Below are 27,127 nucleotides of genomic sequence, written 5' to 3' on the forward strand. Positions count from 1 at the left end.
ACAGAAACAAAAAATAAAATAAAACAGTCCCCCGTGGGTCTTGGTGGCTGTTTTTGGAGCTCCTGTGGTAAAGCAGCAGCAGCTGTGGCCGTGGCAGGTTGTCGGTGTTGCTGAGCTCTGAGCTGTGACCGCGGAGGGGAGGAGAAAAGTGCCGAGCTGCAGCGGCTCTGCTCATTCAGCCTCCGAGCCAGCAACCAAACAGCAGCTCCAACTTCAGCGCACATCGGAAATACTGAGCAGGAAACGGGCAGCTGGAGGGACACCGACCGCTAACTGTCGCTTCACCTGCTGGGGGATAAAAACACCTTCAGGTAAGACTGAAAAAAGACGTTTGGTTGTTTTTATGATGGAGCCAAAACAGCTCCGTGTGGGGATGCTAGCCCGTTAGCTAGCCAGCTAAGTAACTAACTAACAACCTCCCCTCCGCGGATAGCGCGGCGCGGCTCGGCGTTCACAGCTGGCGAGGATCGGCTTGGAGTTGGGGTGGGAGCCCTTTTCTCGGATGTTTTTACATGATTTAAAAACCAGGAAAAAGTGAGCCCAGTTTAAAGGCAGTCGGGACTGTTGTTAGCTCCACTTAAAAGTAATCAGACCCCTGCTGGAAAACTGTCGATGCGAGCCCGAGTGTTACCAAGAATAAGGGCAAACACGGGGTTTAAATCAGTATATTAGCTCTTAGCAGCATTGCGTAAGCTAATGCTGATTAATACCAGCTCTAACTAACTTTGTGTCTGCTATAAAGCCCCCCGAAGTCTGTTTTTTCTTCTTCCGTTTTAGCTGATGTGTTGATCCTATAAGCAAAAGCCGACCCCGATAAAAGTTTAACGATGGCAGCTGCATTTACCAGGAAACTGGGTTCGTTATTAGCTAACTACTCTCTGAGCACTTTAACGTGCGGACAGAACTCGTTAATTTCGCCATTTCCCGCTACCTCCCTGCTATAAGGCAGGTTTCTCAGCCTGTCTTCCTGCCCATATGTCCTCGTATATGTGCTCTCCACAGCGGGACAAAAGGCCCAGCATGGCGGCCCCCTTCCCCCTCTGAACCCAGCCCACACTGGAGGTGAGAGAGCAGCAGAGGGGCTGCTCTTCTTTGTCCTACCGGGGAGAGGACCAGAGCTTCAGTCTGTCTCTGAAGTCGTCCTGCTCTTATCAGTCAGAGTAAACATGCTGTCACAGGTATTAAAGAGCTCAGAGTCCAGATTTATATCTTTATAAACTGAAGTGTGAGGTAAGCAGGATAAACAGTGATACAGATCATGAGGGCAGGTATTTTTTAAAAAGGTTTTCATGAAGATATAATACTTGAGTTTGTGTGTTTCAGGAAACTGTTTGGTCGAAGCCACTTCTCTATCTTGATTCTCACTTCTATAGTTTTTCAGGTTGCTGTGGTCGGGTGCTGTGAGCAAAGATCTGTCGGTTGGTTTTTTCTGTTTTTGAACACTTACCTTTAAATAAAATGAAATTGCAGAAACAAAATAAGTAATCTGTACTATTAGGTTCTGTTACCGAACCGTAAACGTGGGCTAAAATCACTAACGGCTGCTGGTTCTGCACCAGGTCTCATTTAATCTCTTTTTTTGTTGCTGCTGTTATAAAGTCAGATTAGTGTGGTTGGTGCTGGAGCTGTTATGTGTGACTTTAAAACACGCTTCATGCGGCCTTATCCTTTCTGTTTCAATATAACCTTGGGTCAGATTTGCTTAGGAAGGCTGAGACTCAGTATAAGCTCTTTCTGCAGAGGAGACACTTGACCACACTTTAAGAACGTTTCTGTTCTTTTCATGCCGTTTCTTCCTTTTTCTTTTAAATAGCACCCTCTGTGGTGCTTCCTTTTTTTGGCCTGCATGAAGCGTTAGGCTCAGACCACGTTGTTGATAGCATCTCAGACAAGCTTTTCAGGATGTTGTTGTTTCAATACAGCTGAGCAGCTTCAGCATCATCTGCCTTCAGTGTTACATGGAGCTAGTTTTTGTTACAGCATGCCTTTTGTTGTTAGTGTAAAAAAGCCTTTGACACGTTTTTGTTTCCATATTTATCACGATAAAGATTTAGCTGCAGACGAATTGCATCATTGAATCATTTCAGTATTGCTTGATTTGAACTCTTATTTTTTTAGGTGTTAACTTTTAACATCAAAACATAAATTTTTACTACCTTGAATCCTGAATGTTGAAAAAGCTGCTGTGTTGTTATGTTGTTGCTTCTGGGAGGCCTTTGTGTTGTGGGTTATCTATCCCTGAGGAGATTTTCTTATCCCCATGGCTCCCATCTACAAACTGGTGCAGGTTGCTTTGATTGTCATTAGATAATAACTTTCCCTAATGGTTTGGTGAGGAAGGCCTCACTATGGAAACAGCTTGAGCCACCAGAGGCAGAAAGAGAGGAGAGGAGGTGGAAAAAGCTGGAGAATGATGGGCTTTTTTCCACTCTGTTCTCCTTCTCATGTCTCGGTGGAGTCGGACTGAGGAACAGCCATGGCGACGTGTACCAGCTGCACTGTGATGAATGGTCGGGGCTCAGGAGGCGTTGCCATGACAGGGTCCCTGGCACGCGCTGCGATGCAGACGCCTCTTTTCTCAGGGCATGTTTACACATTATTTCATCGCCTGGGCCTGCTTGGTTGGTACTTGAGAGGAAAGGCCTGCCTGAATATGCAGAGTTTAAGTGTGCAGAGCTTTTAGGAATGATGCGTCGCTTTTTCTGTTGTTTTGGTGACAGCATCGGGAAAAATACAGCTGTTGTGTAACCACATCTGACTGCACCTCTCCATGGTCACTAACACTGTTAAATACTCCTGTCGCTCAGCCTGTTTTTGGTCAGGACGGAGCTGTTTGGGTGTTGAGCAACACCGCGAGGCGCTTTCTCAAACAAACTTGATGTCCGTTTGCTTGCCTGGCTCAGTGCTGGTCTTTGCTGGCACTAACGTGAGACTCTAACCTGAACGAAGCAGTTTATCTTGCCTAAACAGAATCGAACGATGAGTGAAATCGCTCCAGCTGTTTCTCTAAATGTTGTTCCAGTATAGGAGCCCAGTCAGTGGTCTCACACGGCCGGCTATGAAGAATTAAATTCTGTGGTCTACATTTGAGGCTCGAATTCCTAAAACCTCACTTTGAACAAGAAAATGAAAATGAATTTTAGTTCTTAATTCCCGAGTGAAGGGAAACGTATGTTCACTGTGGCGTTTCCATTTTTGTGTGTATTTCTTTCAGTGGGGGGGTTTCAGGTGTAGCTCACAGTGGAAAAGCACCGTGGCCAAAGAAGTATCTCTGGGGGAAATACTTCCCCACTTTCATTTCAGACTTTGTACCTCAGCTCTGCTCACAGGCTGCACTTTGGAAGCTCGTGATTGTGCTCCAGATAAGAAGTCGTCTCTGGGTTTTAAGAAGTAACGAGACCTCAAACATACAAATATTAAGAAGGTTTGACCCATCTGTGTGGATTTACAACGCCTGTAACTCTGAAAATATTCAGAGTGTAAAGCTGTAAATGTGCATAGCTTTATGCATCCATCCGTTTTCTGCAGCTTATCTGGGTCGCTTTGTTAAATGTAATCGATTGTGCACACACGCTGCCTCTGAGACGTTTGGGAATAACTGAAGTAAAGAATTAGTAAGAAAAACTTTTGCCTCGAAGGCAGTTGCAATCAGTTTTGAGCAGCGAAGCAGATTTAACGACTTGGGAGGCGGGGCTCGACGCAGCCAGAATTTCCTGCTCAGATAACCACGACATGTAAACTAAACCGCATCTAATTTCCATTGAAAATTTGTGATCAGTTTTCGCTCAGTTAAGACAGGAAGGTGTGTTTGTGGTGTTCGGCCTCTGTGGTTACCACCACGGCTGTTCTCTTTACCTCCCTCCGTGCCTGCTGTTCTTCACTTCTGTGCTGTGCCTTTAGGAATTGAACGACACTGCTGACCGTGAGCTACGTGATCTAAATATATCTCTGCTCTTCCCCCCTCGTCCCTTTTTATTTTCTCATCTGCTCTTCGTTTCAGCACTTTTGTTCAGAACCCTCTTGGCTCCTCTTCATTCATTCATGTGTGCAAACACGCCTGCACCACATGGAGCTGTTGCTGAACTTTCTTTACTTGATTATAGAACTAAAGTCAGAGAAGATGTATTTGCATATGAAATTAATAGATGCAAAGCTGCGTTTCCACCTGGAGCGATGTTGTAGAGAGAGGAATGTTAATAATTTGACATACTGTAATTAAATAAACATAAACAGTCAGATTTCAGCTGACGGTAAAAGTAGTCGATAACATCTATCTGCTCCTTTTAACCACGTCAGCCATTTATCAGCCTGTATCATACGGCTGCCTGGAGTGATTTTGTAGTTCTGGCTGAGGAGTTGCAGTAACGTGAAGTGCACATGGTGAAATAGAGGCAGGTCTGTGGTTATGTTACGCTACCCCGTGGATACTTGGTGCTACCGTGATACACCGAATATCCCAGTAAAGCTCGTCATCCCTTCTTTCCGACACCGTTTGAATTTGGTCTGTAGCAGAAATGGGTAATAGAGTTAGGACGTGTCTAATACATGCCTGTTGCTGGGCCTGGGCTGTCTTTGAGGCTTGGTAACGATCCCTTGTAGTTTGAGTCGTGTTAAAAAAGAACTTTTTATAGTGAGTAATCCAAACCACACGGGAACATTCATGACTAACCTCGTGTTGTGGTTGGATCATCTCAGACGTCTGTTTCTTTCTGCCATGATTGTTTGTCTCGGCCCATCTGGGAGCTTCAACCTGAAATTTCACTGAGAACAACTTAACCCTCATCCTCCATCTTCCCTGTGCTAATGTGTTCCTATTAGCCTGACAGTTGCTGCGGTTTAGTTTTCATCTTTAGACCCTAGCAGCTGGGCAGCTTGCTTTTGTAAATAGTTTAAATAAATAAAGATGGCTGGAGGTTGAAGTTTAATGAAGACTTTGGGTTTGGGTCAGTTTTTAACTCGGTGGTGCCTGAGACTGGACGAGCATTGTGGACATACAGACATGCCTACATGAACTCACAGTGACATAACAAATGTAACATGAGTCTTATAAATGTCGACGGTGCTTTAATGGATTATTAGGAAATCATCATGCAGCTATTAGCCGGCCTTGATTCACTCAGGAAATTCCCCGCCCCGAGCTTATCATCTTACAGGGAAAAGCAGAATATATTAACAATGGCGAACCAGCACAACAAGAGGGACTAAAATCTACACAGGTCTTCTTAAAACAAATGAGGATGTTGTACAGAATAGACTCTTCCTCAGCACGGAAGCTGAAATGCTCATGAAACTGATGAGTCTTCATCCAAGGTTAATTTAACCTCATACTGAAGGATCGTTTTCACAGAGGACTTAGTTGAACTTTAGATATAATACAAGTGATGAAAATAAATTAGTGAGGAGAAAAAGGGTGAAGGACTTGGTTTTATCTGGTAAAATGTATTTATACAGTTGAAGCTGGTGACATAACACGTGTGACCAACATTTGTACTTAGGGCAGGGACAGCTCAGCAGGTCGAGTGGTGGCCCCAAGATCAGGGGTTTGGCTACCCTGAGGTACCCCTGAGCAAGGCACCGTCTGCACACACTGTTCCCCGCGCGCCCAGCGGCTGCCCACTGCTTCAGAGTGAGTGGGTTGAATGCAGAGAGGAATTTCCCCACAGGGATCAGTAAAGTATACATCATCATCACATCATTATGCTGGTGGGCCCGAGTCGCTCAGTAGGTTTGCTGCCAAAACACTAACAAGCAGCTGATTCAGCAAGGCAACAAAAGGAGGAGTGACCAGGAACAGAAACGGGAAACAGTGCTACAGAAACCAATTAGTCACTGCAGAATTTCAGTGTGACTCTTAGTTATGTTTCTGGGAAGCTACATGTCAGGATACAACCAAGTCTGAAGAGCTTGAAGTGAAGCAAACTGTTGCTGTTTGATGTGTGTAGATGTTCAGTCTCTCATCAAAGAAGGGTCTTCACTTCCAAAAACCAGGATCCCGTCCCAGGCTATTCAACCCCTGCTGACTTTAATAGTTCACATGATGGTGGTGTGGGAGCAGTGTGTCACACCCTCACCCTTGACCCTGAGATAGTATTGACTCGTGTGATCCTTTAAGACCTGTGATTTCAGGGAGGGTCAGCGACTCTCAGGACTTCTCTGTATGGAGAACCCACATGTTTGGGGCTCCCATCAGTTTTTTTAGAACTGAAGAAGTTTTGTTGATCAGAGGCGAAATATCTTCAGGAACCTGAAAGAAGTCCTGTTGTCTTTAACTGCATAAATCTACCATGACCTGGCCTGTGGCTTGAACATCCAGTGAGATGCCTGTGGTGGCACAGGTCGCTCTCTAATGCATGTGATTGCTAGATAGAAAACACTTAAAACATGGGTGTGAATGAGGCATCTTGTATAAAGTGCTTTGAGTTCTCTGGAAGAGTAGAAAAGCTATATAAGAGTCGTTCCATTCAACCTTTCCTGTTGGGATGGACCGATTCGATATTACGTATCGGTATCGCGCCGATACTGAACTAAATTACTGGATTGGATATCGGAGGGAAACCATTAAATATCTACGCAGCTGACGTAACTGTGCAGGGGCGCATCTAGCAAAGTTTAGCCAGGGGGGCCGATAGGGCATGAACAGGGAAAAGGGGGCACAAAGACATACTTTTCTTTCTTATTCTCATTTGAAATGTCGAGCTTTTAATAAATAATTATCGGAGTTTTACACCCAAAGTTTTCATCTGATGTAAAATGTATAGAAGTCCATTACTGTATATAGTGACTGTTAAGTCTAATATACCCTAGTAAGCTAGAGTACTTTTTCCTTTGGGAAGGTACCATCTGTGCAGTCTGCAGTTCTGTTGAAGGAAGATGTTGAATCTATTTAATTATTGTTGAAAAATAATTTCTGTGCATTTTTTTAACACATGCATTAAATTAAAATTGGGGACTGGTTCACTTTTTCTTTTTTTTTTTGCTGGGAGTTTGCAACCCTGTTAGTTATGTTGTTTAATATTTCTGCTAAGTGCTCTTTAAAATGCCAGAATAGGGAGGATGCTGTAGGTTTATGAGATTGATCAGTTTTGCTGAACTATGAAATATTTTAATGGTGTATTTTTTGCATACAGGTTTAACACAATAGCTTTAGTCTTTTTTGTTTGTTTGTTTGTTTTGTTAAAACTTGAGTATGAACTTTTCCAAATGCAGGAAGATGTTTAAAAAACTGTTTTATTGATTAGAAACACACTGTATCAGATTCACATCGGTATCGGCAGATATCCAAATTTATGATATCGGTATCGAACATAAAGTGGTTTGGTGCCATCTCTAGTTTCTTGTTGATCGGCGACTCTTAAGCCGGCTCGGCTCGAGTTGAACTAAACAGCGAGTGGGTACCACATGTGTTTGACATGTGCTAATGAAGGAAAATGTAGAGATTGTATACTTGGGTGGAAAATAAGAACACAGTAATGCTGGGAAACAGAGCAGAAAAGGGTCTCTCTGATGTGGCTCTAAATGCAGAGAGGAAGACCATCCGTGCAGGAGAGCCGATGAAGTCAAAAGCACAGAACGTCACCAGTCTGCTGCTCTTCCTCTCTGTATTTAGTTCACTCCTCATCCTCAGCCAGCACAGAAAGATCCATGCAGCTCCGGGCCTCTTTTGTATGCGTGTAAGTTGGCGCCTGAGCTTTATTTAAAAGGCGCTCGCTGCCAGGTTCTCCCTTTGTGTGAACCAGCTCAGGTACAGCACGAGCCGCGAGCGCTAAAGTATCTTTGTTATTTCTGCTCTTCATAAAGAACGTGAGAATAGACGGGAGCGCCACGGAGCGCATGAATTCATTCTCCAGGGATCTTCTCCAGTTGTCTAGTAGATCAAGTTGGCACATAATATTAACATTAATAGCCATCTTATCTCCTTTGGTTAAAAACTGGAATTCAAGCATTGATTTGTGTGCATTGTTGGATAATATGTTGAGGTGTCTCTCCCGTCCACCTATAGATTATATCATTTGTGGAAAATAATAGAAAATTGAGTATTTTGGATTATTTTTCAAGGCTCGATTCCCATACATTGAGTTTGAGTGACGCTTGGCAGACACAGCAGACTAATGTTCCACCCTGCTGTGCTACGACTGGCCAACACCCGACGTCCTCGCCCTGCAGTTTCAGGAAGTCTGTCAAACACCCTTTAAAGAAAACTGTGTGCGTTTGTTTTCCCAGGTACACGATGTGCTTCGTCTATAATAAAAGCAGGTCGACAATTATTCAGCAGGTGAACATGAAAATATTGATAGTGGAAACAACTTCATGGGCCGAAAACTCAGCTGCTGTAGTGGTATGTGGCACGTGCAAATGGAATCTGTGGGCAACACTGATCATAGCTGTGCTGGAATCACAAGTCGAACTGGTTCAGAAATCACATGATCATTGAAGGCGCCGCCCTAGCAGCCTCCTGTCGACTACAATAAAAGAAGATTAACATGATTAGACGGCAGGTACTAGCAGTAGGAGTTTATTCAGAGCTCCTTTGGCCCGTTAAGGCTCCAGGGTTGAATGCACTCAGTGCACTTGAGTAAATTTAGAGATGTGCAGACCTTTATTCCCTCTGTCCAGTCACATGGTTGAAGAGCAGCTTCAGACTCATAATCCAGTGAATGTGAACCTTTTAGAAAGCGTCAGCGATTACTTCAAAACAGATTACGTTATTTATTTATCTGCTCAGAGTGGTTGAGATGAATTTCCGTTCTGTGGGATTAGCCACAGTCTCTGACATATCATGTCATAAACCATATCAAGAGGTTATAGGTGCCGGGCGACATGTCAGGGGTCAATCCTCCCATCTGCTCCCAGCTCTGATGAAAGTCTTTCGCAGAGGATTTCCTCTTCTGTTTGATCCGCATGTTCTCTCAGAGGGGAAATAGGAAACCCATTTAATATCCTTCACATGAAAATCCCCCAGTCAGCTGTTAAAGAACGAGGAGTCAGATAGCATCAGTACATTTCTGCAAGTTGATCAAAGTGTGTTTTGTTTTTGCATTTCTTCATTTCCTGTCTGTCGTTTTAAAGTTTGCGTGGAGTTCCCGAGGCACTCGGTGTTAAATGCTCAGAATGCGTTCGCTTTGTTGTCGAAATGAGCAAGACTAACACGGCTTTGATAGTATGAAGGAACAAAAAGGGCTCATTTTTCTCTCAGCATATCTTTGATCACATCAGTGTCTCTTTTTTGTTTGCCTACCTTTACAGCTCTTCTTTTGGGTCGTCCTCTCACACACACACACACACACACACACACACACACACACACACACACACACACACACACACACACACACACACACACACACACACACACACACACAGCAAGCGGCTCTTATCTCCTGTTGCAGAGCAGGGGTGGGGAACTCCAGGGCCGGTGTCCTGCAGGTTGTAGATGTGTCCTTGATCCATCACAGCTGATTTACATGGCTTAATGACCTCCTCAACATGTCTTGAAGTTCTGCAGAGGCCTGGTAATGAACTAATCATTTGATTCAGGTGTGTAGATGAAGGGTGATGTCTAAAACCTGCAGGACCCCGGCCCTCGAGGCCTGGAGTTCCCCAGCCCTGTTGTAGAGTCTGAGCAGGAACAAATGTTCATAATGTGACCTTTTCCTGTGGGTACTTGATGCTGAAGTGCTGAAGATCCTATCATACAGTCTTCTTGGTGATGTTATACCAGAATTTTCATGTACCGATGATCTGCCTTGGAATAATTTCTGTATGTAGCACTGCTGCCACGGGTCTGTAATCTTTACCATTTCTATAGTTTTCAGATATTTTTGAGGTCTTGTCAATCTTTCTCTTTAAATACAGACCATATGTCCTCCTCTGAATGTTTTTCTATAAAAAATGTAAAAAGCAGAAGAATAGACATGGTGGCATTTCCACTAAATGACAATAAACAAAAATACACATTAAAAAATGTCCAGAAACTGATTACTTTTCAGTTAAAATAGGGTGAACTCCAAGTTCTTGTTCAGGATAAAATATCGTTTGATTTTGGGTCGCGGTGTTTGATGTGGGCGCAGGTTCTCTGTCCGTGTTTCCACCAGCCACGTAGCGTTCAGTAGGATTGGGATTAGGATTAGTGCTCCGAGTGCGGCTGCTTTAACGAGCGCTAATTGATTTGTAACTGAGGATGTGCTCGGCATCGCTGCAGCAGAGCTCGGGTCAGGAAGGACGACATCATCGGGTCCTTTCATCAGGAGCAGAAGAATGCACTGCTCCGGCTGCAGATTTTGGAAACTTCCTCGACGCTGTGATGCGTGGCTTCCCGTCTGCCGCCCACAGTGGGCAGCAGGGATCTCCCACTGAGTGATTAGTGCAGGCTTTCTGTTTGGTCTCTGTAAACAAACACAATCCATTTGTTTGCCTGTGCTGTAACAACAGCTCATTGTTTGTGTGCTGAAATCGCTGACTTCAACAGTTTCAGCCAAAGGATGTCAGTCAGTTTTAACACCCGCCCTGTTTCCTCTCCTGTCTTCCAGAGCCATGCTGGAGTGACCCGTCCAGTTCCTGTCGATCCAGGGTGACCAGTGAGCGGCTTAAGGTGGATCGCATCATCATGGAATAATAGCATTGGGAGTCAAAGCTCGACCTCTTCCTCCTCGTCCTCCTCCCCCTATTTCTTTTTCTCTCAGCCTCACTCTGTACTGAAGCCTCCCCCTAACAAACACTCACCCACCCACCCACTCACTCATGCAGGACCCTTCTGACCACTCCTCCCACGCAAGTCACGGTCCACTCCCACCGTCTCTCCAGCCAGTCAGGCGGTGAGCGGCTGGAAGCCGTGTAATCCTCTGTAAAGTATAGCGCCTATACGGCTGCATATGCTCCCCTTTGTCATGGCGGCTGTTGCTGTTGTGGAGGCCTCCCTCAGGAGAGAGCAGGAGGGACAGCAGAAGGCAGCATAAAGCTCACAAAGGCAGGAAGGGTGAGAGAAGGAGACGCTGCAGATTGTTCGGCTGGAGGCGAGTGAACTTCACAGGGCAGCGGATGGTGCTCAGTCGGTGTGAGACTCCATAATGTGGGGCTGGCATTATCTCCCCAAACCAAACACAAAGTGGACCAACAGTCAGCTTTGGAGATACCTACCACCTGCTGAGCAGCAGCGGGGAATGCAGTGAGGACAAAGTGGACCAGATTTTTTTCTTTTCTTTTTTTGTGTCTCAGTGTGGAATATTTTTCTACTTTTGTTCTGTTTGGGGGTCTTTGTGCTTACAGCCTACCAAAAGTGCCTTTATGTGTGACATCTTCGCGTCTGACATACTGAAGTTAAATATTTCACAGATTGTCACTCACTTGACATTCGCCGTGCGCTGCCATATTCTGGATTATATAGGAAGGAAAAGGCTTGACGCCACCCTCCACTAACCCTGACAATCATCACCTGCTACGCCCGAGCAGCAAGTTCCACCTGTCTCCACTGGACCCATCCGAGCCGTCACCATGTTCAGTATTCAGTCCAAATGGCGCTACCTTATCATGTTCCTGGGCATCCAGCTGGTGGTGATGGCGCTGCTGTCCCGAGAGGGATACCAGAAGAGGGTCACTTACTTCATACGCATCTTCCGCAAGCCAGACGGGGGCGCTGTATCAGGCCGCAACCACACCACACCCACGATCAGTGGAGGGGACGTATACGCCAACCTCTCCCACCTGCCCAAAGCTCACGGCCATCGAGACGACACGCCCTACTGTCCCAAAACGTCCCCTCTAATAGGTGAGTGCTCATGCCACGTCTTCAGTGTCGATCCAAAGGTGGATTAGGCTTTTCTCCGTTTAGCCTTAAATAGATGTTCACTAGTTAAGTGGATCCATCGTAAAGGTTTAAGACAGCGATTCATACTTCAGGTAACCCTTAAAAGTTGAAGCTTGAATCTCTTGTTTAAATAAAGTATTTGGGACTTTGCGTCCTTGTAGGGCTCAGTGTAGCCTCTGAAGGTAATGCAGGCGAAGTCCCTAAAATTCAGCTCTGATTGATGAAACGTTATAGGTCATGAAAGTTTTTTTATCTTGTGAAGTTGAGCCAGTTGGGGTGGTTCAGGCATCTGACAAGGATGCCCGCTGGGCAAGCTGTTCCAGGCTTTCCCTGCCTCGGTGTTCCTCCAGACAGGCTGGGAGAGGGAGGTCTGGGCTTCTCTGCTTATGCTGCTGCGCCCACGACCCGGCCCCGACAAGTGGAAGAAGGATGGATGGAAATGTGGCTGTAATTGAACTTGTTCAGCTGTAGATTAGATGCCATGTTTTGGTGCAGGTGCCCTCGCCGGCAGTCAGCTGAGTGTGAGCGAGGACTGAAGTGCACTTTTATGCTTAAATGTTTCACCCTCACTACTGTAGTGTTCTCATATGCACAAGTTAGTAACTTCTGATTTTGTCTCACCTTTATTCAAATATAGTGTAAATATTCTTGTAATAAACAGGCAAACTAGACCAGTCACACGAGCCTCACTGCAGGGTTTTTCCTTTTTTTTGCATATTTGAGTCACGTGACCTTTTTTTTTTTTTTTTTTTTTTTTTTCCTTGTTTAGCTCTGCGTTCAGTCTCAGAGAGGATAAACAAAACAGGTGGTATTGACTTAATATTAACTGAAGAGAAAATGGAAATGTATGCAGCACTTTTGTGCTTTTCGTTCCCCCGTTATATAAAAGCAGTATGTTTGTTCCTGTGGCTGACAGTCATGTTAAACATCATTTGAGTCAATGCGAGTTTGCAAGTAATACCTGTGAGCTGAAAGCTCTAATCACTGTTCTACAGCTCTGGCTGCTCTCGGCTCCTGATATGGTTGTCATCGAGCACAGAAGCCAAACCTACCTGCTGCACAAACCTTCTGTTTTGAGGAGGCAGCCAATCAGAAGAAAGCTGGATTAAATGGAGCGGAGTCAAAACAGCTTGTTTCAGACAGAACTGACTCGTTAAAAGACGATGTTAATGAAGATGTTAAATAAATACATTTAAGAAGTGGAAATAAAGAATAACAGCTTGTTTACTCTCAGCTGTGTGTCATTAACACGAGCCAACCAACCACATTTTTGGCGTAACACAATAAGTGGCACAAACCGTCTCTCCTACATTCCAAACCAGTGTTGCCTCAGGCCAACATCGAGCCTCTTCAGAGCAGCCTCTGAACACGTGTCAGCGCGGTGCCATCACGCTAAATAACCATTGTCAAGAAGTTTCTACTGGTTCCTTCTGCTGTATCTTCAAGAAAAGAAACTGCAGAAGGAAAGTGAAGATAAATCCAGTGAGTGATAGAGGGTTTAAGTAAGAGAAATATTTCAGTTCACATTAAACTTAAAAAACATGTTTGTCCTGACCCAGACACGGGCTCAGAGCCTAACCAAATGTTACGTTTAAATGCTGTCCCTTTGAAATCAGATTTATTATCCGTGATGTAACATCTGGCTTCTGAGTGCCTTTTAGCTTTGAACCTGAAATCACGCACCTGGTTTCAGGTTTTATATAAAAATAGTTTGTTTTTCTCAGCGTGCTCTCTGTGTGGTTCCTTTCTCAGGATCAGTTCAGTTAGAATCAAAATACCTGTGGAGATGAGATGAGATTGACCTGGTTCAAGTTGCCTCTCAGATGAAGCCTGTACACAAACTCTGACCCCACAGCTGATCTGCACTCAGGTTTCCTGAGTGTGTGTGGATGGTAACAAAAGTCAGTTTTATTGCCTCCAGTTCACTTTAGTTTCAGTTTTTGTTATTGTCCTTATGGATAAAAGCCAAATACGGTTCTCACGTGTCACTCTGACCTCTTTAAAAATATTTAAATGTTCCTGCATGTTTCCCGTATGTCTGTCTGATATACAGGAAAGGATCTGTGTTTGATCACTAACAGGCTGGGGAAGGAGCGCCTGTGTGATCTTAGTGTCTAAAGGGTGTGACACAGTCGCTGCTTTTATGGTGCTAAGTTTATGTCCATCGATCATCTATAAAAACATGACGCTGCAGAGGGGTCATGACCTTCTCCACCCTTTTTCACCTGCTGTGGGGAAAGTTTCAGTCAACTCTTCATGTGAGTCGATGTCATCAAGTGAGCGCGCCTTACATTTCCTCTGGTTGTCATATTTCAGTGATTTTGTCCTTTCTGTAAAACAGATGTTTTTGTGGGGGCATTTCAGTGCGCTGACAGTCGTGTAGGCCACGTCTTTGGCTCTGTGGAAATGACGTGTGCACAATAAACGTAAGAGATGCCAACCATACGGCTGCCATCAAACCACTGAGCTCTGTCACACCGTGTGAAGGCACCATAAAGCTTGTGACAGTTTTCCACCTGAAGAGGTCTTTTATGCTCCGTGTTTGCCAGGATTTGACGTTAAAAGGAAACTGCTCTTTGTACCAGGAAGCTTTGACTATGAGCCCTGAGCTCACTGCGCTCTACTTGAACTCTTCTGTCAGCTCTGTTCCAGCTACGCCGTCTAAACCCAGAATCCTGCCGCATGTTTATTCAGTAATTTGAAACCACTTGAAGACCATGAATTGATATGAGGGAAGAAAAAGACTCTTGAAGAAAAAACAAAGATGTTCGTCGCTGTAACACAAAGACAAACGAAACCTGCTGGAGGTTTGAGCGGCTCGGGTTCCTCCACTGGAACAGCTGAAAGGCTCGGGCGGGGATATTTGTATTTAGTCAGTTTGAAAACAGAAATCTGAAGCTTCCACGATGAGCTGACCTGGGTAGGCGGCACACCTGCATCTGTAACCCACCACCTGTTCACGTGATCTGATGAGTCAGCAGGCGTTGGAGCGACGTGGCTTTAAAAAAACAAACGTCAGCTTAACCTTGATTAATGCAGTGTGTATATATACTTTTAATATAGTGACAAATTTTCCTTCCTTTTATAGATATGTTTTTCTGTCCCCCTGACCTCAGGCGGGCGGCTGGACGAGCAGCGCGTGCAGGATTGTCAGACTGATCTCTACATTACAAACACGGCTGACTTTGTGCTTTTAAAGCTGACGTCTGACTTAATGTCATTTCAAAGCTTGATGTCACAAAGGACGGCTCTCGTACCCTGACCACATCATTTGCTTTCTGTCCGGTAACTATATTCATTCTTGGACGTAATTTATAACTTCTTTCCACAGGAGGGCCGATCCACGTCAGCTTCCCGTCACGCCTTAGTCTGGCCGAGGTTGAGAGGAAGAATCCGCTGGTGGTGCGCGGAGGACAATACAGGCCGCCGGACTGTGTGGCGAGGCATCGCACGGCCATCATCATTCCCCACAGACACCGAGAGCACCACCTCAAGTTCCTGCTCTACTACCTGCATCCGTTCCTGCAGCGGCAGCAGCTCCAATATGGCATTTACGTCATCCACCAGGTTTCTATTATTTCTATTTTACACTAAAATTCAGAAGGCAGTTGGAAATTAATTTTACTGTCTTTGTGTTAATGTTTAGATTTATAATATTTGGAGTATTGAGGGTTTTTATTGTCTAAGGTGATGCACTAGTTGATGCTTGATAAAGAGCGCCCTCTGGTGTGTGGTCACTGGATGTGCATGTTGGATGATAAGAAATCTGAAGCAGCTCAGAGGTTTAATCTGTTTAGAGCTCACTGATGTTTCACTCTCAGCTCGTTATCTCCTGCGCCTCTTGAGCTGGATCGTACCATCACACTCTGTGATGATTTTCAATTAAATGCTTTTATAAATGATATTTTTATTAGTTTTGCTCAGCTGGATTCAGTCACATTCTGATAGTGCTGTTAAATGTGTGTTTAATGTGCTGCTAGCTAAACTTTCTAGTTCTGGTTCATTGGCGTCTTATTTATCAGAGTTTATGTTACACAGCTGAGTCGTGGCCCGCGGTCACAGGACATCGTTGCATTCGTCGCTCCATCAGGTCTCTCCTGGGAATGAGACACTGGGTCTCAGTGGGACTACCTGTGGAAAAGTAAATGAATAAAATACAAAAAATGTACGTTTGGTCCCGCTAGATCGTAACCCCCAGTGGGCGGGGCTTATGTCTCCTTTGTTCTTGGATTCTCCAGCAGCGCGTCGGTTCATCCTGTCTGAAACAAGCTCCTCCTCCTTTTATGCAACAGTCTTCTGATTGGTTGCTCGTTTCACACAAACTCCCTGAAATGCTTTTAAAGTTTACCTCACTAATCCCTGTTTAGCACAAACATCACAACGTTTCTGTGGCTGAATATTTGACCTGCTGAAGTCTGTTGTGCGTCCTCCTTTGAGTGAGAACGTCTGGCTTTGTGCATTTTTCATTTACACAAATATTCCGTTTAAACTTGTTTCACGGTCACGTGAAGAAACATTTTTGTTTTTCTTCTGCAGGCTGGAAACTACACCTTTAACAGAGCCAAGCTGATGAACGCCGGTTTCCGGGAGGCCATGAAGGAGGAGGACTGGGACTGTCTCTTCTTCCATGATGTGGACCTCATTCCAGAAGACGACCGGAATACGTACGTCTGTGACTCGAACCCCAAACACGCGGCCATCGCCATGGACAAGTTCGGCTACAAGTATGTCTGAGAACGACCGATACATGTCGTGGTTTCAGTGCAAGCTGTAGAATGAAGTGCTGTATGAAAGCAGTCCTGTGAGTGGGCAATATTTCACTTTAGTTCAAATAAACCAACCAATAGAAAAAGTCCACAAGCCTTCTCAGACAGCCCTCATTTGTCCTTCAGTGTAGCCCCTTTTCCATTAGCACCTGCTCGGATCGCCACTACAATCCGGTTCTACCTAACATGCATGGTTGTCCTCGTAGCGACACGTCCGAGCGTCCTGCGACGTGACTAATATGCGGCACGAACGCTACAAAAAAGTGGATGTCGAGGTGACGATATGCCTGCTGCTCTGTCTGTGGCTTTTCATCAGACTCGGAGAACACGGCCTTGTTTTTGTAGCCGTTCCCGTCGTTGCCAGGTTTCAAAAATGGCGGTTTCATGATGACTCATCGAGTGATACTGCTGACCAGCCAATCACTGACAAGCATTCTGATGACATCACATTTTAGTACCTGTTCAGATCGCTTGGGGACCCCGAGAGAGCAGATACTAAAAGAAGGTACCTCTACCCGGTGCTGTGACCTAATGGGAACCCCTGAAAACTGTGGCGACCCAAACGTAGGTGCTGATGGAAAAGGTGCTGCTTTGCTCCAGAGTGTAACACTGGCTCAGTCAACACATTTAGATATTAAAATGAAATAAATTCAGATAAAATGTCCTGAAAAAACAGGATGAGTTGATTAGAGTAACTCGATAAAATGAATTAAAATATAATGTGACAAAAATGTGTCATGATGTCAGTTGTAGAAAAGGTTGCATTTAAAAAACAAATAATACATAAATAAAGCAGCAGAATAGTAAAGGTACAATAAACCTTACTGTTAATGTAGTTTTTCTATATGTAATAATTAATGTGCTAAAGAGCTCTGTAACTAAAAAAGCATCTATAATGTGTCCAAGTGAAATGTATTGAATATAATCTCTGTGGTAAAACGGTCCAATCAGCAGAATAAAGCAAAAATAACTTAATGAGTGAAGAATAAAATAATAATATTCTATCAGTGCAGGGTAGAAATACCCAGATGTTTCTCTGCTGGACAGATGTGTTGGCTTGTTTAAAGTTCTTACTGGAGGTAGCCTGAGGTAAAGAAGGGCAGGTTTTACTCGAGCTCGTCCACCCCACGTGGTTACTGTTGATTTGCTTTTATCTTTACTTGAATTTTATCTATACTTTAATTTGAAAACATTTCCCTTGACTTGAAAGTGTTTGTGCACTGCTGTAGTTTTAAATGAGTTACAGAAATAAACTTGGCTCAGTGAAACTTTAGCTTCTGTGTTTGCTGCATGGACCCGGCGACTCTGCAGAAGCTGCATGTGTGTGTTTTGTTATTTAAATGCCAGAGTTCAGTTTCCACACACCTGCCATATATTCTAACCTGTCTGAACAGTACAGAAACTAATAATAAAACCCTGATGCTCTTTATTCCGCTTTTAATTTGTCTTGTTTTCTAATCCTAACCCTCTCCAGGCTTCCATACAAGATGTATTTTGGAGGCGTGTCCGCTCTGACGCCCCTGCACTACCTTAAAATGAACGGTTTCCCCAACAATTACTGGGGCTGGGGCGGCGAGGACGACGACATCGGAGTCAGGTGAGCATCGTGCGGTTCGGTTTCAGGGTTCCTCATAGGCTCCACATGAAAGAGCGAGGCAGCCTCTGTCATATTGCATTTTATGCGCTCTCGCATCCATAAACTGTCCGGGGCAACAGTAGAAACCTGTTATTGATCAGGTGAATTCTCCAACAGTCACCAAGAGCACAAACATGGTCCAGAGATCCTGACACAGCTGAGTCAAACATTACTGGAGACCGAGGCTAGATGTCAGTCAAAGTGACCCCACCCCTGAATTTAACCCGTAATCATGTGGGAAATGCTGTGCGTGTCCTCAGTGATCAGGAGGGGTGATCGGTCTAACGCTTGTTTCTGGTCTCCACAGAGTCTCTCTGGCTGGCATGTACATCACTCGTCCTTCACTGAAGGTGGGCCGGTACAAGATGATCAAACACAAGCTGGACAAAGGCAACGACGTGAACCCAAAGAGGTACTGCGGCCCGAGTGCTCGCTGGGATAACGAGATCTCAAGTCTGAGCACAGAAACGACCAGACGTGACTCGCTGGCCATAGTTGGATACCAGAGTTAGACACACGCTACGTCACAGCTAGCTGGAAGTTGGGCTGCGTATCGTCACAGATTTCTAGAATTGATTCGATTTGAATCGAGGACATTTTGCTTCAGTCGGAAATATTATAATTCTTATGTATATGTACTGATAAATAATATTTTTATATCTATAAAAAGAAAGCTGACACTTGTGAGACTTGATCAAAGGTGTGAGCATCACAGCAGATGCCTTTGTGTCAAAGAACTGGGGATAAAACTACGGAGCCCCGCAGGGGACATGGGAGAAAAAAATTAAGACGGACTTTTGCGAGATCTCACAAAAGTCCGTCTTAATTTTTTTTTCCTCCCATGTCCCCTGCAGGGCTCCGTATAAAACAGAAAAACATGAAGGAGATTTTATTTTTTTATAGCAGATGACCTTAAAAATATTCAGCAGTAGATCAAAAACAAAAGAAAACCACGAATCAACACATGAACATGACCTGATGCTGCTGACGTGAAGCAGAGCAAAGTTAGAGGTTTGATTAGAGACACAGCTGAGCGTTTTGCAAGTTTAAACAGTTTAAATTTCTTCAGTATTGAACAGCAGAAATGAAAAAGTCATTTAAACCGCAGCGGCCGACAGCGCTGTAAACAGCTGTAGACTGGTGGGTAACAAGCAAGCGAATGGGAAACAGTTCTTGAAGTAAACAGCGAGAGAGAGAGAGAGAGAGAGAGCTGTGCATGAAGTGGAGGCAAAACAGCAAATCGGAGGGAGTTCATGACGACGTGTATGTGAAGCGTAGTTTGCTCTTCTTTGGCTGCTGGTTCAGTCAATTTTGACTGAAGAAAGATGAAACCTGCAGCTTCAGAATCTATCGCGAAAAAAAGACGTAAACACGGAGCCGACGCATCTGATGTTAGCGAGCTTCATTATGTAAATTTTGTCCGGAGCCTGAATGATGCAGATTTTGAAGATATTAAAACCCCACACTCCAAAACATTTCCTTCTTCATTCCGACGCACGCGTCCTGCAAAGATTTCCATACTTTGACACTTTCCCGACTCTTCTCGGTTCAGCTGGTCATTTTTCCCGTTATTCCAAACAGTCGTGCATCCTACAGGGATTTCCAGAGCGGTGCCACATCATCACCTCTAACATGTGTTTCTCCTGCCTCCCTTTGCATTTTCATTTGTTGGCATGTATAAATGCTGATACCGATGCAGATCGGCAAACTAAAATTAGTCGGTGTTGTTCAGCGTTGGCGCTTTAGGGCAGTGGAAACTGGAAACTGTATCTTCTAGATCGTCTAAGGAGCTCGGAAGTAAAAGAATCTGGACGTCTTTAAGTTTCTTGAAGATGTTTAAACTCTCATCTGAGACGCTTCTTCAGTTCTGAGAGTAAACGGTGGAGCGTCTCAGGTGTTTAACCCTTAAGAAGGTCGTTGACCAACTATTGGTCATGTGCCTCATCACATGAGCGACGGTGTGAAAAAAGGTCATTGTCAGCAGCGGTTTTGGGCGAGCTCATTGTGAAACCTAGCCCCACCCTATCATGTGACTGAAAGATGGCCATGGACATAGATGGCTTCTTTCACTCCTGTTTCAAACATCCTCAACGGAGTGACCTTTGACCTTTAGGACAGAGAGGTGTAATGTCTTCAAGAAACCTAAAGAAGTCCAGACGCTTTAGTTTCGTGGCTCCTTAGACCACGATGAACCTTCAGACATCTTTTAGAGGAAACCTGGTCCTGAGTAAATTACAAGTGAGGCCACAGGCTGTTTTTATTTAAGCCAGATTACAGTCTGTTCACATGTTTGCTTATGGACACCTGTCTACTGTCTACTGTACTCTCGAAGTGGAAAAGTGTTTGTTTGTTTGTAAACAATGAAACACCGAGGTCATGATTTTGCTGTAATCGAGCCGCTGTGCTGTTTCTCCTGGAAGAGTGAAGATGCTCTGCTTCGTGTGTCTGTCAGGTTCAACATGCTCGCTAAGACGCGTCAGACCTGGAGGGCGGACGGGATGAACACGGTGGAATACGAGGTCATCTCGCGGGAATATCTGCCCCTGTACACCAACATCACCGTGAACATCGGCACGGAGGCCGGCCTGCACCCGCCGCCCCGGACTCCCGGCCCCGCTCCCAAGGCTGAAGCTAAAGACGCCGCTGAAAAGCTCAAAGAGAAGTAGTCCTCGCTACTCTCACTTCAGACGGATAATCCTATCAGTACATGCTGTATGAAGGTGTTGGGTTTTTTTCCTCTAGATTTTTCTTCTGTAAGTTTTGTCGCCCGAGTGTCGCTCCGCCTTCACGTCGTCGGGCGTGCTGGACGATGAAACACCTAAATCTGTTAAAGATGGATCAACTCTTCTAAGTGATGTGCCGCTTCCTCCGGTCCTGCTCTAATTTATTCTTCTGAGGGAGCCGCAGCCGAGAGAGGGGGGCGGGGCTAACAGTTGGACTCTATGAGTTTATATATCTGCAGCACTGTGGTCGCTGGTTTAACCGTGTGAGGCCTTAGAATCTATTTTTTTGTCTCGTCTTTTCACTCGTACCTTACTCTACCGAGGATGGTGGATTTGAAGGAGCAGCAGTCGCACTGTGTCAGCCTCTCGTCTCAAAGCACCGAAGGGGTTTTCTGTGCTTCTGTTACCGTCAAGGCAAAGTTCTCGCTTCTGCACACCTGTCTGTGAACACCTTTGTTTTACAAAGACAAACGTATCTTTTAAGATTATAGATGAGCTTGTGGAAGTACAGCGGGAGTGATTTCATGGTGTAGATGAAGTTACGGCTCCTCTTTTTTCAGCCTTTTACACCATCTCCTTAAACTTCAGTATGTCTGACGTCTTCTGATTGAATTCATCTCTTCTGTCTGAGTTCAGTGGGGTTAAGCTTTGCATCAAAATGGAGTCTTTTTTTCTTTTCTCTGATGCTTTATATGCAGTGATGTGGATGTGACACTAATTATCCTCAATCTGCACAAATCTGGGAAATTAAATGGAACGATGAAATTCAATGGTCACATTCATTAAGCTAATCAAACATTAGAAGAAAACTGTAATCAATATTTAAGGCCAATGACATTGGGCAATATTTGGGGTACTTTATGTAAATCCTGGTGTTTTTAATAATTGTTAAAATCCTTTGGAAGAGGTTTCAAGAGATGACGACACACTTTAGTGTAATGCCAGTTACATTACGAGTCACCTTAAATAAGAACTTGTTGATGGAGCTGAATAGAAATGCAAGAAGTTGGTGGTGAAACACTGCCCCCAGTGGTCAAAGTTGTAGTTACATTTTGTAACTTTAAGGTGCCTTTAAACTATTTTAATTACTGAAACAAGAACACTGAATGATGGCCTTGCAGGAAATGACAGCGAATCATTTTGGTACAAATTATTTGAGGAAACTGGCACCTGCTTTACCTATTAACCACAGAGATCAGCAGCCACCCACCCAAATAGTGTTTATGAGGCGAGTATGGAGGGCAAAGTTTGTGTGTGTGGGGGGGGGGGACATGCATTTACTTTTGTAATTTAAACTAAATAAATAAATAATGTGGTTTGAAAATGTAAACATTCAATTTTTATGTAATACAGATTATGTAGACGACATGAGGCGGACAGACATTAGCTCAGTCTTGATTATAACTGGTTAACTTGCCAAACAGACAGAATTGAAAAAACACTAATGTAAGTATGAATAATGCATGCAGGTGTTGAATATTATTTTTTTTAACAAACTGTGCACCAACACAGAAATGGCTCAAATGTAGTGTTTAACAAGAAAGTATTTATTTTCTTGTTAAATTATGCTTTTATTTTGTTAGTCCTCATTGTATCCTACATATGCCTCAGTTTCTTCCACTGACAGATCTGTGTGTGTGGGGGGGGGGCATCGTCACCAGTGAGGCTGGCTGCAAAACCAAAGAGGATGCTGACGGTGTGAAAAGCTGTGAAATAATAAAGTATAGTCCAAATATTTGTGTAACACTGTCGGTGCAGAAACACTACAGACCACACAGTAGTTTTCAGGTATCAGACAGAGACTGTATGTAAAAGATGGCAGATGTGTGGACTTCCTGTTTCATGTGGCGGTCCAGAATGAGCGGGCCTCTGAGGAGTCGCAGAACCAGCATGTACATTTATTAAAGTAAAAAAAAATTTGATGGGAAGGATTGATGTGATGTCACAGTGGCTCCGTCCATCATTTATATACAGTCCATTATGTACGATGCGATGAACAGGAAGCAGTCAGTCCCCTCGACTGGCTCTACATGTTAGTGCAGTCCTGTTTTTGGGGCCACCTGCTGGTCGTTAGAAAAGATTGCAGGTTTAAGGCACGATGCTACAGCCATCTTTTATATACAGTTTGTGGACGGGGATCATTTTTGACGTTTTTTTGTTTTTTTGCTCTGTAAAGACCTTCGTTTTGTCCTGTCCTGTGTGAAGACTATGACTTTACTCTGAAATCATATTCAACCTTTGGCCTTACACACTCATATAATATCGTCTATATATCTGTACTGGGAGTTGGCATGCATGGCCAAGAACAACTTAGTGCTGAATACATATCAGTGCTCACTTCAAACATATGAAGCATGCTGTGTTGTGAACTGGAAACTTGTATTTTGAGCATTTACTTCAGCGTATCAAGCCGCCTCTACCTGTGAATATGTTTGATTCTTTAAGCTGCTTAAACGTTTTCTTTGGTTTGACTCCGTTCTGATGTGAAAATAGAAATCCGTAGCCGCAGAGTGAAGTTACCCAGGATGATGTAATTGAGTTATTTCTGCGCCCCTTATGAATTCTGCACAGTCCAGAGTGGCCTTAAATTCATTAATAAATGATTACTCAAGAAGACGTGCTGACTCTACTTCTTTGGGGGTGAGTGTGTATCATAACTGATAACCGCCAGCCAATCAAAAATCACTTATTCAGCAGCTTTCAGTAAAAACAAAAGTTAAGGGGCTTTTTTAAAAACATTTACACGTCTTACATTTATGAGAAAGACTGGCAAAGTTAATAGAAAAAATGACACATTTATTAGGAAAAAACCAGCAAAATTCTGCAGAAAATTTGGAAAATTAATAATAAAGCTGGTAGAAGGAAGAAGCAACGCTAACACAGTATGTATGAAATGTTCACATTTAAAACCCCTGGAGGGTCTTGGGTCGATTTGTGGCTATTTTCAAATTTTGATTACATGCCATTTGCACAGTGTTGAATGGACTATAGCCAAATTCTCCAAAAAAAAAGTTTGATATGATTTTATTTCAAAATTCAAGTCTGACTTCCTTCAATTAGCTTCAGTGGCTAAGCTACAGACAAACTTACACTATTGGGCTTAGTGGTCGATTTGTGCCCATTGAAACCCATTATAAACGCTATTTTTCACTGCAAATTAATTACGGTCAAAGGGATCGTAGATGTTTAACTTTCATTTTCATTTTGCAGGACGGGCCTTAGAGTTGTAATTTTTTTATTTGTCCACCGGGTGGCGCCCTTGCTCCACATTTGACCCCGGGCTGGAAAACAGCGGGCTGCTTAGATAGACCTGCGGGAAATGAAGCCTCATTTCCGGCGTGCAGCAGCGGCTTCGCCCGCTGATCGGGCGGGACCATTTTTTGGTCCCTAGGACTGTGACGGTGTGTTCACACCGAACGCGATAGAGGCAGGCGGAGCGTCAGGTTTACATGTAAAGTCAATGGAAAGGCGCGCTGACCCGCGATTGCGGCCCCCGCGAAAATTCGGAAGCGTTTTGGCGTTGCGAAAACGCAAAAACGCCAGAAACGCGCGTGAGTGTAGGGCGTTTCAGGCGTTTGACTCGCGAAAAAATCCACGCGCGTGAGTTTATGTGTTGCATTTTGTGCATACGCGCGTTTCGCCTCCCCCGCTCGAGTTGGAAAAATCTGAACTCCAGCGTAAAATCGCGCCGCGACAACCAATCAGGAGCCTGGTGACGTGGCTGTTACCTAGTTCAAAGGGGCAGATCCAGCCAAAGCCATTCATTCTGCATTCAAAATGGAGGAGAAACTAATCAGTGCTGTGGCAAATCATCCAGAATTATACGATGCTACCTATTATTTCTACCGAGACAGGAATAAAAAGGACCTAGCTTGGAGACAAATCAGTGAGGAGATCGGGCAACCTGGTAAGTTCATTCCTACTTTTTAATTTTCAGACTGACCCGATGAAGCCGCGCAAAAGCTAGCAAGCTAGCAAGCCCGCCTACTGTCCCGCGATTTTCCCACTGTTGTACAAATAGCTTTCCGCTAACCAGATAATGCGTTTATTCAGAGGACATCTGCAGGAGAAAGTGGAAGGGCCTCAGGGACACCTATAATAAGGAGAAGAGGGCAGAGAAGGAGAAGAGGAGTGGGTCGGCAGCAGGATCGGGGAGGAGATGGAAGTTCTTCACGGTCATGGGGTTTCTGGACCCCTTCCTCACTCCGCGGGAGACCAGCGGAAATATGGTGCGGACCGTGGAGAACTTCTCCCCCGAGGACCAGGGACAGCCCGAAGAGGCAGCAGGGGAGTGTCAGTCAGAAGGTATATTTACAATGAATTAATGTAGGCAGTTAATTAATGCGTGTTGTCATACAGGAATATATTTTGTTTAGTAATAAACAGTATACAGTAGTCCCGCCGTTCATCCGTCACGGCCTCGCCTGTCGCTGATTTCTTTCTTTTTATTGCACCGTACAGCTTTCAACAATGCGCATTGCATTCTGCATTTTGCTCCCGGTGCAGGTGCCTATTTCCCATTCGGAAATAGGCACCTGCACTGGGAGCAAAAAAGGCGCACAAAATTGGCGCCGCAGACAGAGAAAAAGCGCAGCATACTTTAACGTTTTAAAATTGACTTGGTTTGCACTTTCAGAATCAACTTGTGAGAACTGTGACTACTGGTCATGTGCTGCAATAAATGAGAGACCACTGTATATAATAATAAGTATATAATAACATAATATTCTCTATGACTATTGTCTTCAACCTGTTAACATTTAATATTGTCTTGATAGAGTCAAGTAATCATGCAGCAGAGTCCTCTCCTGTTGCTTCTCCTGGCTCCCCAGTCCCTGGTCCATCCACTCCTGCTGCTGCACCCACAGGTATGAACATCAAGCACTGATCGCTTTTTACTTGCTTGAATCCCCTTGTGATCACCTTTACTAAATATCTACAACCAATCTGTTCAAATCCTGGTTTTATTCAATTTTAAAAATAAAAATCTAGTAGCAGCATTCTCATTTCTTTGTGGTGTTTTGTTCTGTGTTTTACAGGCCCACAGAGGAGGACAGCTCGAAGGCGGGCGAGGGAAGGGTCCCAGGACGGTCCATCGGCGGTGGAGCTGGCTATCCTGGAGTCCCTAAAGAGGCCACGCCCGTCTGCAACAGAGCATTTCCTCCTCAGCCTTGTTCCTGCTCTGGAGAGCATGCCGCCTCAGACACGAGAATTCGTGAAATTCCAAATTTATAAATCAGTTTTTGAAAACAGCACAGCTGTGCTAAATTTGGAAACATTGGACCCTAATGATCAGTAGTTTACTGATGAGGCAGCAGCTCTCCAGGGCAGAAACAATGTTCTTATGTTTCTCCTCCTTCTCCCTGAGGCTCTTCCACTCCAAGCTGGGTCCTTTTTATCCCTGTCTCTCTGTAAATAGTTAGATCTCATATATTTATGTTATTTATGTCCTTTTGTTACTGAATTTGTATATTTTATTCCTGTCTGTCTGTAAATAGTTGATGTCATATATTTATCCTTTTGTTACTGAATTTATATATTTTATCAAATAAACATTTATACTGACAAATGTCTTTGTTCTACTACACAGCAAATATTGGCACCGGACTTGACAAAAGTAGAATTTATTTCATATTACACCAATAACAAAACATACTAATACAGTGGGATGCATAAGTTTGGGCAACATTGTGAAAAGTAATTATTTTCCTGTACAAATCGTTGGTTGTCACAATAAAAATTGTCAGTTAAATACATCATATAGGAGACACACAGTGATATTTGAGAAGTGAAATGCAGTTCACTGGATTTACAGAAAGTGCAATAACTTTAAACTAAATGAAGCAGGTGCATAAATTGGCAACACAAAAAAAGAGGAATAACATAAATATGTAGTGTATATCAATGTGTGTGTCTCCTATATGATATATGTAAGTAACATTTTTTACTGTAACAGCGATTCATACAGGAAAATAATGACTGTGAACCTTCACAGACACTAATAATAAGGTTGCCCAAACTTTTGCACCACACTGTATATAGGAACATAGTGAAGACAAGTTGCAGAGTAAAAAGAGGTTAGTTTATTTTGGAGTAGAGCTCCATTCATTAAGAAAATGTTAAAAAGACAGGAACACTCTTTAGAGGTTTGTGGGTGGCTCTTAAAAGAGCCGTTGTGGGGAAGTCGTTCAGACTTCAAACA

At 44.0% G+C, this 27,127-nt stretch overlaps 2 protein-coding genes across 2 annotated transcripts; both read left to right on the forward strand.

The window, feature by feature from the left end:
• Positions 1-136: 136 nt before the first annotated feature.
• On the forward strand, positions 137-21,044 carry LOC113031743 (beta-1,4-galactosyltransferase 3). The gene is made up of 7 exons (XM_026184104.2): positions 137-311; positions 10,527-11,761; positions 15,132-15,367; positions 16,337-16,524; positions 18,041-18,163; positions 18,510-18,614; positions 20,655-21,044. The coding sequence occupies exons 2-7, from the start codon at positions 11,488-11,490 to the stop codon at positions 20,866-20,868; spliced, it is 1,140 nt and encodes a 379-aa protein (XP_026039889.1). The 5' UTR covers positions 137-311; positions 10,527-11,487; the 3' UTR covers positions 20,869-21,044.
• Positions 21,045-24,367: 3,323 nt separating this feature from the next.
• LOC145431989 (uncharacterized) lies at positions 24,368-26,494 on the forward strand. Its single transcript, XM_080308578.1, has 4 exons — positions 24,368-24,832; positions 24,979-25,230; positions 25,704-25,793; positions 25,965-26,494. Exons 1-4 carry the CDS (start codon positions 24,703-24,705, stop codon positions 26,222-26,224), a joined length of 732 nt encoding a protein of 243 aa, XP_080164704.1. The 5' UTR covers positions 24,368-24,702; the 3' UTR covers positions 26,225-26,494.
• The last annotated feature ends 633 nt before the right edge of the window (positions 26,495-27,127 follow it).

The sequence above is a fragment of the Astatotilapia calliptera genome, chromosome 11 (genome assembly GCF_964374335.1).
Source record: "Astatotilapia calliptera chromosome 11, fAstCal68.1, whole genome shotgun sequence".
In the NCBI taxonomy this organism is placed as follows: domain Eukaryota; kingdom Metazoa; phylum Chordata; class Actinopteri; order Cichliformes; family Cichlidae; genus Astatotilapia; species Astatotilapia calliptera.

Bases quoted from the DNA above. Each gene is read 5' to 3' on its own strand.
- LOC113031743 (XM_026184104.2), top strand. From the start codon at position 11,488: ATGTTCAGTATTCAGTCCAAATGGCGCTACCTTATCATGTTCCTGGGC. The intron at 11,762-15,131 runs GTGAGTGCTCAT...TTCTTTCCACAG, and splicing joins CAAAACGTCCCCTCTAATAG to GAGGGCCGATCCACGTCAGC. The intron at 18,615-20,654 runs GTACTGCGGCCC...TGTGTCTGTCAG, and splicing joins AACGACGTGAACCCAAAGAG to GTTCAACATGCTCGCTAAGA.
- LOC145431989 (XM_080308578.1), top strand. From the start codon at position 24,703: ATGGAGGAGAAACTAATCAGTGCTGTGGCAAATCATCCAGAATTATAC. The intron at 24,833-24,978 runs GTAAGTTCATTC...GCGTTTATTCAG, and splicing joins TGAGGAGATCGGGCAACCTG to AGGACATCTGCAGGAGAAAG. The intron at 25,794-25,964 runs GTATGAACATCA...TGTGTTTTACAG, and splicing joins TCCTGCTGCTGCACCCACAG to GCCCACAGAGGAGGACAGCT.